This window comes from Mobula birostris, chromosome 4 (assembly GCF_030028105.1).
Source record: "Mobula birostris isolate sMobBir1 chromosome 4, sMobBir1.hap1, whole genome shotgun sequence".
In the NCBI taxonomy this organism is placed as follows: Eukaryota; Metazoa; Chordata; class Chondrichthyes; order Myliobatiformes; family Myliobatidae; genus Mobula; species Mobula birostris.
In genome coordinates, this window is record NC_092373.1 from 70,474,720 (window position 1) to 70,490,067 (window position 15,348).

A 15,348-nucleotide genomic window follows, 5' to 3' on the forward strand; every position below is an offset into this window, starting at 1 on the left:
CAATGCGTCTTGTGAACAAAAATAAGGCAGGGCTTTTCCCTCTTTAATGTACATCCTGATGCATAGAACTTCAGTGACGTTTTGCTGTGGAGGAATGATTGAACCTACTATTTTGAGAGAGCTAATATATGCGTAGATGCTGCAGAGTAATCACTGCAAAGTTAATGTTTAATTTACTTGTTCCTCCACAAATGGTGAATAGCCTGTGCAGTGGTTTCAACGGTTTCAGTTTCATCCATTTCTTAACTGTGTAGAGCCAGGTCCAGCAGCTATTTCCAACAAGCACCACATAACATGAAAATGTTAAGATAGATCGATAGTCATTTGTAGCTGTTCCGCTGATGGATGTGGATAATTCTTTGAGCCCATGGCATCATTAATTGATAGCTACCATAAACTTTTTTCACAATCTGGAAAAAAAAGCTTGAAATGCTCATTCAATCTTCATTTGCCGGTTTCTCCATTCTGCTTAGAATCTGCTGATTTCATTGATGGCAGTTAGTGAAAGTGTAAAAGCAAATTGGAATACTTAAATATAAACAGTTACGAAGAGAATTATCTGCTCTGTAGAATATTCCAACTCCACTTCCTCTAAAAGCTTTGCTCTAAAATGCTTAATGATCTCACCAGAGCAGATCAAAGCAAATAGTATTTTTGTTTGTTGAGTTATTCTAGCCCCTTAAGACGCTGTTTCCTTGTAATTGTTTGGAAACAAATATTCCATAAACATTTTGAATTTTCTCAATTGCTTTTTGGAAAATGCTTGTCAATTATATATGTGCATTTATTTTAAATGTACATACGTGACGTTTGTCCACCTCACTAAAGCGTTCGACACCGTGAGCAGGGAAGGTCTGTGGCAAATCATGGAATGACTGGAATGCCCCCCAAAGTTCCTCAGCATGGTCATCCAGCTACATGAAGATCAGCGTGGCCAAGTCAGACACCACAGTGACCTCTCAGAGCCCTTCCCAACAGGCAATGGAGTAAAGCAAGGCTGCATCTCGTGCCGACTCTCTTCACCATCTTCATCAGCATGATGCTCGAAAGGGCCACAGAAGACCTTGATAACGACGACGGTGTCTACATCCAACGATACCGCACCGATGGCAGCCTGTTGAACCTGAGGTGACTACAAGTCCCACGCCAAGACATCGGAGCAACTCATCCAAGAGCTACTCTTCGCTGACGATGCTGCCCTTGTTGCCCACACAGAGACAGCCCTGCAGCGTATAACATCCTGCCTCGCAGAGGCTGCTGAGCTCTTCAGACTGGAAGCCGGCTTGAAGAAGACAGAAGTTCTCCATCAGCCCGCACCTCAGGAAGATTACCACCCTCCCTGCATCACCATCGGTGAGGCAGAGCTGAAGACAGTCTACCAGTTCGGCTACCTGGGGTGCACCATCTTGTCAGATGCCAAGATTGACAAAGAGTTTGACAACAGACTGGCAAAGGCAAACAGCGCATTCGGCAGGCTGTACAAAAGAGTCTGGAACAACAAGCATTTGAAGAAAGGCACAAAGATCAGCGTGTACAGAGCCATTGTACTGACCACTCTCCTGTATGGCTCCAAACCATGGGTCACCTACCTCTCCACCTATGACTCCTTGAGCATTTCCACCAGCACTGCCTCCGCACCATCCTTACCATCCACTGGAGCGACTTCGTCACCAACATCGAGGTCCTTGAACAGGCGGAGGTCACCAGCATCAAGGCCATGCTGTTGAAGACGCAGCTGTGCTGGGCAGGGCACATCTCCAGGATGGAGGATCATCGCCTGCCCAAGATTGTGCTGTATGGTGAACTCTCCGCTGGTCACCGTGACAGAGGGGCACCGAAGAAGAGGTACAAGGACTCTCTGAAGAAATCCCTCGGTGCCTGTCACATTGACCACCTAATCTAGCCTCCGATCACGAGGCCTAGTTACACACCATTCACCGGTCTGTCTCCTCCTTCAGGAACGCACGCAGGGCTGGCATTGAGGTCAAAAGGAGAAGGAGGAAGAACTGTGACACAGCAGCACCAAACCCAGAACAGAATTTCTCTTGCAGCCGCCGTGGCTGGGTTTGCCTGTCCCGTATTGGCCTCGTCAGCCACCAGCGAGCCTGCAGCAGACGTGGGCAGCCCCCTTCTTAAATCTTCATTTGCGAAGCCAAGCCATGAATGAATGAATGAAAATGACAGATGTAATAGAAGCATCATAATAATATTTGTGTTAGTTGGAACATTGCTTATTTACAGAGCACTAAATTTGATGCCATCTTTTTCCAGGGCAGTGGTACACATTCAGGTGAATGATGTCAATGAATATGCACCAATGTTCAAAGAGACTGTGTACAAAGGTGTGATCACAGAAGGGAAGCTGTACGATAACATACTGCAGGTGGAAGCAGTGGATGAAGATTGCTCTCCTCAGTACAGCCAGATTTGTAATTATGAAATTGTTACACCTGATGTACCCTTTGCAGTTGATAGAAATGGTGAGTTCAAACAGAATGAAATTGGGTTAATTTAGCATTAATTTAAAAATGATTTAAATAATATTTATCATCTTTACTCAAACGTTCATATTACGGTTTTTGCTCCACCTCAGCATCCCACAGTAAATGGTGGAAGGCCTAGAAACAATAATAAAGGACAGAACTAGTAGTCAATTAGACATGTTGTGGTTGATGAGAGAAGGGCAGCAAAGATTTACAAATCGCACCTAACTAATGATAGTGTTTTTTTAATAAAGTAATACTGTGGTTTAATGAAGGAGATTGGATTGATCTACTACATATAAAATTCCAAAAAAGTACATGATATGATGACACACAATAGAGTTGAGATCACAGTTAAAGGTCACAGAATAAATGAGGCTGCAGAAGCATAGATCAGAAAATTGGCAAAGATGATTAATGAAAGGTTTTATTCTTGGAAGGGGGGGAGGCAAAGTTTGGAGTTTGTTACTAGGACAAATTACATTCTTAAAATATTGCCAATGTTTTAAACATTTAGAACAGGGCTTGTTTTCCAAAAAAACTGGGGAAGTCAAGAAATCAGGTGTAAACAGATAAAAAAGAACACAGCAGTAGCAGGCATATTGCCGAGATGGAAGGAGGAACGTCATTGATTAAACATCTTCAAGATGAAGGTAAAAATATCACATATTGGAAAAGTTGCAGATTAAAAAAAAGTCTTAATGAGTTGAGGGAGTTGCAGTCAAATCCAGCCCCCATACATGTGTTAATGGGTGTCTTCTTGAATCTTCCCACAGTTCTGTCAGAGAGTTACAGAGTTGACATCCAGTGATGAGTATATATTGAAAATATATTTCCCAGTTCAATAAAAATTTGATTTTGTTTCATAGAGGCATTGAGCCATACTGCATGGAAACCCATCCTTTGCCTGATTGGTCCATGCCAGACAAGGTTCCCAAATGAGCTAATCCACTGTCACTCATTTAACCCCTGTCCCTCCAGATATTTCTTACCCATGTACTTGTTCAAATGCCTGTTAAATGCAGTTAACGTACCTGCCTCAACCACTTCCTCTTGCAGCTTACTTTATGTACCGACCATGATCTGGGTGAAAAGTTCCCCCCCCCCACCCGCCCCAGTTTCCCATTAAAGCTCTCTCTCTCCTCACCTTAAACATATGCCATCTACTTCTTGATTCTGCAACCCTGGGAAAAATTCTGAGCGTATCCCCCCTATCTATGCCCATCACAATTTTATCCAGCTCTTTCAGATCACCCTTCATTCCCCTCTGCTCTGATGATTACAGTCCCAAACTGCTCAACCTTCGTCCCCCGAGGCCTGACAAACATTGCCATAAACCTCCTTTGTACTCTTGGGTAGAAGTGTCCAGGTGCCTAGTATCCAGTGGTTGAGCACCAGCGTTTGGGATGTGCTATCAGAATCTTCTATGTAAGTGCCATGTTTTTTTTTGATGGCGTTTAGGATGGGGGTACGTGCAATCAAGTGTGAGAGAACATCGCACTTTCAGTTAAATCCTAGATTCACGAGAGACTAGTTTTCTCACAAATTAAATTTAACACATCTGGTATGCAGGTTATTTGCAAATTTATGATGAGTTTCTCAACTAGTATTTTGTAAATATGAGGTAACAAACACAACAAGGGAACTATTGGTTCACTGATTTATTGGCAACAATTTCTTTCCTGACTTAAAATAATATGTTCGGAATTTTAAATTGTAACATAAAGTAACAATTATATTTGAAAAAAATGATGAACTGTCAATATTTATTCTATCGTACAAACAATAATTCCATTGTTTTTACCAGGTATTATTAGGAACACAGAGAAATTGAGCTATGACAATGAACACCAATACAAGTTCATGGTAACAGCATATGATTGTGGCCAAAAGGAAGCATCAGAAGATGTATTAGTCCACATTGAAATTAAGCCAGTTTGCAAGCCTGGCTGGCAAGGTAAGACTTCTAATGTGCTTTGCCATTACTCACACTGCATTCAAATGAAGAAAAGTACTAGTGGACAGAAATGTGACTCAAAATAAAGGGAAATCTATTTCTGCCAGACGCTATAATCATGTTTTTGAGGCACTGTCAACTGAGTTAACATTATTTTGGGCAATGAACTGCTCATTAGCACAATTCTTATTGAAATTGACCACAACTATTAAGAAAAAAATAAACACTATGCAAGAAATTGCATTTGCTGGACATCTGAAATAAAAATAGAAGGGTCTACAAATTACACAGACAGTGTCTGTGGAGGAACAAATAATTAACAATGGTCTTCAAAGACCTTTCATTAGAGCCAGCAAAACATAAAAACCACATATTTCAAGTTGCAGAGAATGAGTGCGACAGAAAAGACAAAGGAATTTTCTGTTATCGGGTAAAGACCAATAGAGAATGAATTACTCGGATGGTAAAAATACTGGTTGAGAGATAGTCATGAATGTTTGTTAATTGAAATTATAATTTATGTTTATATTATAGAATGGTCTGACAGGATTTATTTTCAGTTACTTCATTATTAATTGGAGTGTGTCTCGTCATGTTTTTTATTTGTGGAGACAGTCAGCAAGACTAGAATCCTACAATGAATTATTCACCTATGGTACTTTCTTCCTAATTTATCAATTATTGGCATTTATAGTGTAATAAACAGACAAGTAAAATATAGACTGTAAATCAATGTTTCAGTGTTTAATTGTATTGCTTTCTATTGCAAATAGACTGCATATGGGATTAAGTACTACTGTGGATTAAGCACTGGACAGAAAGTTCTCTGAGGATCTCTCTCTGAGGCTATTAAACTACATAATTTTCACTTTATTCTTGTATTTTATTCTTTATATTACAAATGCATAATAAAAATTTTGCATCATATGGAATGCTATAATTTGAGGAAAATTGATTACCTAATCAAATCCATTATCCTCAAAGGTCCCCTTCATTATGGCTGAAGGAGATAAAAGGATGAATACGTGAAGAAGAATTTGGCATGACTATTTGGAAACACTTGAAATGTTTCAATAAAATCATTTGAGTTTCTTCTCATTGGGAAGTTGGGCTTGTTTACATCCACTCAATTTTGAACATAAATAGTTCATTTACAGATTATTGATCAAAGCAACAGACCCATACTAAAACATACGAGTGAATAGTTTTCTCATGTGGTGAAGGGTCATAACAAAGTCTCTTGGACTGAAATGTCAACCTTTTATTCCTCTCCATAGATGCTGCCTGACCTGCTGAGTTCCTCCAGTAATTTGTGTGTGTTATTCTGAAATTCTCATATGCACGGTCCCAGAGAAATCTTAACCAGAATGCCTTTAAGGCCTTATTGCAAAGCAAGTGTCTGCTCATTAAAATGAATAAGATGTTATTTTTCAAAGGAAATTAGAACTTAAGTTTTTAGAATTTATTTTTAATTTTATATGAGAATGAGTTGGAGCCCTATTTTTTCCAGAATAGCTTTACAATTACCGTTTAAAAATGACTATAACTGTTTGACTTCAAGTATTAATGATATTGCAGTATTTCATTTTAATGCAGATGAGTATGAAGTGATACATTTTGGGAGCACTAATGAGGCTAGAGATATGCACCATAAATGATAAAATCTTGGGGAATATCGTGGAACAGAGAAACTTTAGAGTACAAGTCGATAGATCCTGGATAGTGGCAGTATGGATAATTAACTTGGTTAGGAAGGCATATGAGATTCTGGCTTTCATTAATCAGGGTATTGTGTACAGAAGCAAGTCAATTATGTTCCAACTTTATAAAACCTTGGTCAGACCCTAGAGTCTGACCAAGAAGCAGTCCAGTGGAGAAGTTATGTCTGTTCTCCCTAGAGTGGAGGAGGTTAAGAAGGGATATAAAAGAATTAGGGTAGACTGCGTGACACTTTTCCCAGTATAAAAGGCAGATAAAACTGAACGACGTAAGTTTAAGGTAAAGGTGATTGATATGAGGGCGATCTTCTTCACCCAGACAGCAGTAACTGCATGGAACGCACTGCCTGGGAGAGTGGTTGAAACTGGGTCACTGACAGTATTTAAGGGGAGTTTCAATAAGCTCTTGAATTGCTTTGGCATAGGGGCCAAGTGTTAGGTGAATGAATTAATACAGTACAATGCCCACCAGTCACTGTGAACAAGTTTGGTTAAATAACTTGTGGCCTTGCTGCATTATTTTATGATATATGTTCACAAATCACTTGGATTAATTTTACATAAGGGTAGCATTATTTTGGTAGATTTATTAAAATGCAAAAAAACTCAAGTTATTTTCTTTTTGACAGGCTGGAATAAACGTGTTGAATACAAGTCTGGCTCTGGCAGTAAAGTATTGCTTCCCAGCATCCACCTGGAGACCTGTGGTGAACCCGTATCATCTGTGCAGACCACAATAGAACTTCAGACCAGCCATATTGGAAAGGGATGTGATCGTGACACATATTCTGAGAAATCCTTACAAAAATTATGTGGTATGTGACAAATTAAGTACAATGTTGACCAGAGATGTCTGCATTCCTTTCTTGCTTCATCCCCAGCCCTGTTCTTAAATTTGTTACATGCTAATCAGCAGAACACCAGCTGGGCACCACATTGTGATATACAGATGAGAGAAAATCTGCAGATGCTGAAAATCCCAGCAGTACACACAGAATGCTGGAGAAACTCAGCAGGCCAGGCAGCATCTATGGAAAAAAGTAAACAGTCGACGTTGATTGTGATGTACAGTGGCACTGTGTGATATAATTTTCCTGCCTTAAAAATTCTAGGTTCATGGGCAGACATTTTCATGTTTCTTTAATGCCCCTGGTTAAGTGGAATTCAAGTCATTCACAGTCGAAACTACAGTTATCAAAAGAAGAACTGCACAACTCTTATCAACCATATTCCTCTATTGTTGAAAGAAGCTTTTTTTTCTTACTGTTCTAATATGATTTTTAACATATCATTTCATCTGCTGTGATATTTATCTTTTTTCTAACTGTGCTCCCAGATGCAGGATTGAGGGGGAAATATAGACTTACATTCACCAGTGGATATTAACTTACTTTCATAAATTTCTGTCACATCCTGTGTGTCAGAGCTGAAAATGGAATGTTTTTTTTATTACTGTCATCAGGAGATAGCATTAGTATTTTCCTAGAGATCTTGGTTAAAGATGCAAGCCTGAATTCCCACCATTTGCAGCAAAATGCTGCCTTTCAAATAGATCAGTATAGATCATAAATAGATCAATATGGATCCTTTCATATCTCACCAACAATCCTTAATCACTCTCTGAAACAGTATGCAAATTTATTCTGAATTAGCTGAATTATTGTGCCTTTGTAGCACACAACTGAAAAGCACTTGATTGAATTGCTCCAATCGTGATTTATTTCAGTCCTTTATAGATGTCATAGAGATACTGGCCTGTCCGAAGAATGAAATGTTAGAATTCCAACCACATCAAAAGGATTTCCAGGCCTGCGTCACCAGACAAATGGCACAGATGTGTTTAGAAATATCCTCTCATTAACCAGTGGGTTAATATACTGTACATGGCTTTATTTTAGGCCCTGTTTTGGTTCCACTGCTTCAAAGCAGTTCAACAGCAAAATGGAGAAGAGCTGCATTTTGAACGTTAACTTCTAACAGCAATAATTGGAAAATTCAACTCTTGTGCAAAAAGACTTCTTGGTTCTACTTGATTATTTTGAACAAACTAAAATACTTCCATTGCTGAAAATATTGACACCAGTTTTTATTTTGCAAATTGGGTGCTCACCATTAAATCAGAGGTGCACATTGACGAATTTACCTTGGGTGGCACCTTCCTTCAAATTCCACTGGCTTCTATCCTGGTGACCAGAGCCCCCAGCTGAAGCATATAGGAAGCTTGAACACACACAAATATCTGAGTTAAGTTGTACAATTAGGATTGTGCAGCTTTTACTTGGGTAGCCAATTCTCTCTACTGCTGACCAGCCCCAAGTGGCAGGATGGAATTCAATCATTTCCATGGGAAGCAAAAAATAAGACCGCATAATACTCTGGACAAATAATCACAGCTAACCTTCCAGAGTTTCATTCCTAAAGGCATTTAAGTTTAATGTTGTTGCCTCTGTTGGTTCTGCTGTATAGTCATTTTGCTTGTTCCCCTGAAGAACCTACTATTATTCCCTCCCTCCCTCCATGATTGCTGGTGTCATCTGTGAAATCAGAAGAGCCAATACTGTTATACCACCATCAAGAATATTTACAGTGCCATCCAGTACCCACACTTTTGAAAGTCCAATAACCTGACTGTACTTCTACTCCCAACTTATAGGCAGCTCCAGTGCTGAGGACCAGTAAGATATAGTCAAGGGAGCTTACAGGACTCCTTTGAGTCGGTGGACTGGACAATATGCCCAAGCAACACTCACAACACGCTGGAAGAACTCAGCAGGTTGGGCAGCATCTGTGGAAACGATCAGTCGACGTTCCTCCAGCGTGTTGCGAGTGTTGCTTTGACCCCGGCATCTGCAGATTATTTTGTGTTTACAATATGCCCAAGTTGTCACCGACTTCGTCAAGACCTTTGTGGATGAGTGTGTGCCTTCAAGAACACACTGGACACACCTGAATCAAAGGTCATTGATGAGCCAGGACATTTGTAGTGTGCTGACAGCCTGTTCCGTGACATTCAAGACCAGTAATCCCAAAGTATAGAAAAGTCTAGATACACTTATGAAAGGCGAAAAGTCAATTCTGATTGAGGTTAGAGAATGAATCAGATGCATGGCAGCCCTGGCAGAGTTTACAGGCCATTACTTTCTAAAGCTGAAACCTAATGTCATGGATGGCTGTGATGATTCATTCCCAGATGAACTCAATACCTTTTATGCATGCTTTCAAAGAGAGAATAAAACTACACCTGTGTGAATTCCTGCAACACTTGGTGGCCTTGTGATCTCTGTTTGAGGCCAATGTCAGATCATCTTTCAACAGTGTGAACCCTCGGAAGGCACCAGACTGGTGTACCTGGTAGGGCACTGAAAACCTGTACCAACCAACTGGTGGGAGCGTTCAAGGACATCTTCATTCACTCACTGTTACAGACAGAGGTTCCCACCTGCTTCAAAAGGGCGGCAGTGGTACTTACATATACTGTAATGATGTGCTTTGAGAGGTTGGTCATGGCTTGAACCAACTCTTGCCTAAGTAACGACCAGGATCCATTGCAATTTGCCTATTGCCACAATGACTACAGTGGATGAAATCTCACTGGCTTTGGATCACCTGGGCAATACATCAGGCTGCTGGTTATTGATTACAACTCAGCATTCATCACAATTACAAACTCAATTCTAATCAACAGGCTCCAAAACCTGGGCCTCTGTACGTCCCTCTGCAACTGGATCCTTGACTTCAGCATCCAGAGACCACAATCTGCATGGATCAGAAATAACATCTCCTCTTCTCTGACAGTCAACACTGTCGCACCTGCAAGGGTGTGTGCTTAGCCCACTGCTCTACTCTGTACACCTGTGACTGTGTGGCTAGGCACAGCTCAAATACCATCTATAAATTTGCCGAAGGCACAACTATTGTTGCAAAATTTCAGATGTTGACGAGTAGGCATACAGGAGTGAGAGATATCAGCTGGTTGAGAGATGTCACAGCAACGAACTTGACTCACATCAGTAAGACCAAGGAAATGATTTTGGACTTCAGGAAGCAGAATTGGAAGGAACACGGAACAGTCCTTATTGAGGGATCGGAAGTGGAAAGGATTTTCAAGTTCCTAGCTATCATTATCTCTGAGGATCTGCCCTAGGCCAACATATTGATGCAATTCCAAAGAAGGCATGACGGTGGCTGAATTTCATTAGGAGTTTGAGGAGAATTGGTCCATAGTCCCCTTTGTTCAACTGTAATACTGACTCTTCCGATTTTTCCTTCTCCCTCTCAAATTGTAGATTAAAACATCATATTATGGTCACTACCTCCTAATCCTAATGGCTCCTTTATCCCGAGTTCCCTTAACAAATCTGGCTCACTACACAACAGTAAATCCAGAATTGCCTTCTCCCTGGTAGGCTCTAATACAAGCTGCTGTAAGAATCCATCTCTGAGGCATTCCATAAACTCCCTTTCTTGGGGTCCAGTACCAACCTGATTTTCCCAGTCTACCTGCATGTTGAAATCCCCCATAACAACCATAGTATTACCTTTGCCTCATGCCAATTTTAACTTTTGATTTAACTTGCACCCTATATCCAGGCTACTGTTTGGGTGCCTGTAGATAACTCCCATTAGGGTCTTTTTGCCCTTACAGTTTCTCAATTCTATCCACACTGATTCTATGCCCCCCCTCGCAAGTGACTGAATTTCATTCCTCACCAACTGAGCCACCCCACCCCATTCGCTAACTTGTCTATCCTTTCGATAGGATGTATATCCCTGAATATTCATTTCCCAGCCCTGGTCCTCTTGCAGCCGTGTCTCTGTTATTCCCACAACATCATACTTACCAATTTCCAACTGAGCCTCAAGCTCATCCACTTTATTTCTTATACTCTGTGCATTCATATATAATACTTTTAATCCATTTAAAGTAATACTTTTACTCCCCTCACCTTTCACATCAATTCCTGTTGCACTTGGCCATACTCTCTGATCCCTTCCTGAGCTTTCTGCCCCTTTAATTCTGTTGTCTTTCTTAACTTTTCTTATTCTCTCTTTCCCTTTAACTCAATCCTTATATTTCCAGTTCATCCCCTCCCCCCCAACTACTTAGTTTAAACACACCCATGTAGCAGTGACAAACCTGCCTGCCAGAATGCTGGTCCCCCGTCTGTTAAGATGCAACCCGTTCCTTCTGTACAATTCATCCTTACCCTAAAGCAGATCCCAGTGGTCCAAGAATCTAAATCCCTGACTCCTGCACCAGCTCCTCAGCCACACATTCAGATCCTCTATCTCCCTGTTCCTGCCCTCACCAGCACAAAGAACTGGAAGCAAACCGGAGATAACTACCCTGGATGTCCTGCTTTTCAGCCGCCTTCCGAGTTCTCTGAAGTCACGCTGCAGAACTTCTTTCCTCTTCCTCCCGACGTCATTTGTGCCAACATGCACCACCACTTCTGGCTGTTCACTTTCACCCTTGAGGGTGCCCTGCCATCGGTCTGTGACGTCCTGGATCCTGGCACCAGAGAGGCAAAACACCATGCTTGAATCCCACCTGTTGCCGCAGAAACCCCTTTCTGTACCTCTCACTATGGAGTCCCCTACTACCACGGCTCTGCCTGACTTCTGTCTCCTCGGCTTTGCTTCAGCGCCAATTTTTGACTCGCAGACCTGTCTGCCTCTCAGACTGGCACTGTCTTCTGTCCCAACAGCTTCCAAGTGAGTGAACCTGTTTTCAAGAGGTACATCCCCTGGGGTCTCCTGTACTCCAAGCATCCATCCCTTCCTCATCGTCATCCTCCTTCTCTCTTCTGGTATCTTCGGTGTAATGATCTCGCTGTCCAGAAAGCTCGGTTTTCCGGATGAACTTGAGGTCATCCAGTTGCTTCTTCAGTGCCTCAACACGGTCCTTCAGGAGCTGAACCTGGATATACTTTCCACATTTGTAGCAGCCAGAGGCAACATCAACGTCCCTGATCTCCCACATCATGCAAGCAGCACGCTGAATCAGTTGACCTGTCATTTCTTCACCACTTCTCACCCTCTCCAACTGTGGTGTAGTCTCCTTCCTCAGCCTCCTCGCCGAAGACTCTCGAGACAAAGGCTCGCACTTTTCTCACAAGGCACTTCCCTCGACAAGGCCGCTCCCCTAGAGCAAACCTTGATTATATTGGCTGATATTTTGACTAATTCGCTTCACTTGTCGCACCTCGGCCAACCTCGAACGTTTGTCTTGCAGGCTGGTCTCGGCCGGTTTTTAAACCAACCGCTCCTTCTCAGCCAATGCCCTCACCCACTCCTTCAATTATCGCACCTCAGCCGACCTTGAACGTTTTCAAGAAAGAGTTAGATAGAGCTCTTAAAGATAGCGGAGTCAAGGGATATGGAGAGAAGGCAGGAACGGGGTACTGATTGTGAATGATCAGCCATGATCACAGTGAATGGCGTGTCTATTGTTCAGGTGTCTAAGACGTTTGCTTTATACAGTAGTAATTTTGTGTATTATGCTGTCCTGCTGCGAAAAAAAACCAAATTTCATGACATATGTGGGTGATGATAAACCTGATTCTGATATGGGTCTCCATTGTGGACTGAGAATGTGAAGGGGTCAGGAAGGGGAGATCATGATTGGAAAAAGGGGAAGAGAAAGAGGAGGGAGTGGGGAGCACTAGAGAGTCATTCTGTAATGATCAATAAACCAATTGTTTGGAATCAAATCACCTTGCCTGGTGTGTCAAGGCTGGGCAAGTCTACATCCATGCCACCCTCTGCCCCTGGCATTTCTCTGTCACCTGTCCCATCCTGTGATGCTCAACCCTTACCATTCTCAATGACCTTTGCTCCCATCAGACTTGCTGTCTGCTCCACTTTGACAAATACAGTACTGTGCAAAGGTCTTACGCACCTTAGCTATCTATATGTGGCCAAGACTTTTGTACAGAACTGAATGCCAATGATATTAAACCTGATTCTGATTCTATGTGGAAAAGAGGTGCCACTGCACAGGATCAGAAAAACATCAGAAAGTTGTAAGTTTGACTAGCCTCCCAAGCATCGAGGACACCTTCGAAAGGCCAATGCTTACGAAGGTGGCATCCATTACTCTGGACACGCCTGCTTCTTATTGCAACCATCAAGGAGAAGGTACAGGAGCCTGAAAACATGCACTCAGTGTTTCAGGAACAGCTCCTTCCTCTCTGCCATATTTTTCAGAATGGAAAATGAACCCATGAACACTACCTCACTCTTCTTTTCTCTTTTCTGCACTATTCTACTTAATTTAATTTTTTATATATATTTCTTATTGTAATTTGTAGTTTTTTGTATTATTATGCATTGCAATGTACTGCAGCCACAAAACAACAAATTTCATGACATATGCCAGCGATATTAAATCCAATTCTGATTTCTGATTCTGGTGCTGGCATTTCCTATTAAGCCAACTCACCTCAATTCATGCCACAGGTCAATGCCATTGGGTGCACTTATCATGCAGGCAGCTTGCTAGCTACAGGATATCAAGGACTGAGTATTAGGCAAGCCCCGCACGGTATTCAGGCCAGATGCTGTGCACACCTCACACTCCATCCAGTTGTTTGACTTTCAGCATTTGTATTGTATCCACTTGAAATGGTTGCCTGTCTTCTTTTGAAGTGATTATGGGAACTAAGGTTGTAACGTATAAAATATTTGAGATGTAGCTTGCTTTCAAGCCTGCCTGGAGAAAAACACGTTAATATTTTATAAGGAAAAAACAATTTAGAACCTCTGTAATTGAATAAATGATGATCCCGGAAAAGCAGAGGTTCTTACAACTTATGTTCAAGAATTTCAGTACGTCTCTACTAGTTAATATTTAATTTAATATATCAATCAGTCTTAGTATTGTAATAAATTATATCATTCTTTCACCTTGAACCACAGCAAATATTTAACTTCCAAAACAAGTAGTGAAAAGCAAATAATAAAAAAAACCTGCAGATGCTGGAAACCTGAGATACAATGGAAGTGCAGGAAACCCTCTGCAGACCAGCCAATGTCGTAATTAACTATATATGACTGAGCGCAATTGTATCACCTAGACAATTTTCATCTGCAGTTTGTTCCCTTTGTTCTCTTGACACCTTCCTTCCTTGCAACTTAGACACTTATGTACTCATTTTTTCAGTTGTGATGAAATATTGTTGACTTTAAACATTAACTATATCTTTGTTCATAGATTTTCCCTGACCAGTTGTGTGTATGGAGCATTTACTGTTGTTATTTCAACATGAACATTTTCCTTCATATACCAATATTCCTGTTTTATAATGAGGTGATAATATGTAGTGGAGTTACATACCATTACAACGCCAAGACCTGAACAAAAGCAATGATATAAAATACTGGGGATTTGTCATCATGGGAACTCAAGGGTGAAAAGTAGAGAGTGCTGAGCACGCAGGAATATCTCTACGGCTGTACCTGGGCTAATGGCAATCTGCTGGTATCTTACCAATGCAGCCCTGCGGCATTTATCCTTACAGCTAACAAGTTCTATCACGCTATCAGGCAGTTTTGCGATTGTGACCTGACGTACTGGTTTCCATTTGTTACCGTTCATATCCTAGGTTGGAAAGGGGACCAATGACATGGAATGCAATTAATTAGGATTATATTAAGTTGTCTGCAAATTTGAATTGCTATGGAAGACAATAAGTCAGCATGAAGAGCAGTGGAATTCTGCATTAAAAGCTGTTTCTGTGTTGGTTATGTTTTTGAGGCTCATTGACACGAAGGGAACAGACTGCATAAGCATATTGTATCAGTTACATTTACACACATATCTTGGCTGAATGCTACATGGGAATGCCAATGTATGGCAGTTTGTAGGTATTGACATTTTTAAGCATTCAGGATTGTGAAAAGAGTTGACATTTTAAAGTAAAGAAGTGCAGATGCCAGAAATTTAAAATAAAGCCGGAAATAGATGGAAGCACTCAACTAGAACATGGGAGGAAACCCACGCAGTCACAGGGAGAAAAATGCAAACTCCTTGCAGAGAACTGTGGGAATCGAACCTCAATTGGTGGTCGCTGGCGCTGTTAAGCAATTGTGATCATTCTATGCTACCATACCTCTTATCTCTGTTATCCTGATTCAAATCAAGAAATGTTGCACCCTGACACTGGCTGGGAGGCTGACTTTTCCAAAA

At 41.3% G+C, this 15,348-nt stretch overlaps 1 protein-coding gene across 1 annotated transcript in view; it reads left to right on the plus strand.

Moving 5' to 3' along the window:
- Window positions 1-15,348, plus strand: part of clstn2a (calsyntenin 2a) — a 578,564-nt gene that overhangs the window by 456,129 nt on the left and 107,087 nt on the right. The window contains exons 5-7 of the mRNA XM_072254628.1: window positions 2,272-2,480; window positions 4,291-4,440; window positions 6,788-6,973. Coding sequence (XP_072110729.1) covers window positions 2,272-2,480; window positions 4,291-4,440; window positions 6,788-6,973 — 545 coding nt within the window. The remainder of the gene's footprint in view (window positions 1-2,271; window positions 2,481-4,290; window positions 4,441-6,787; window positions 6,974-15,348) is intronic.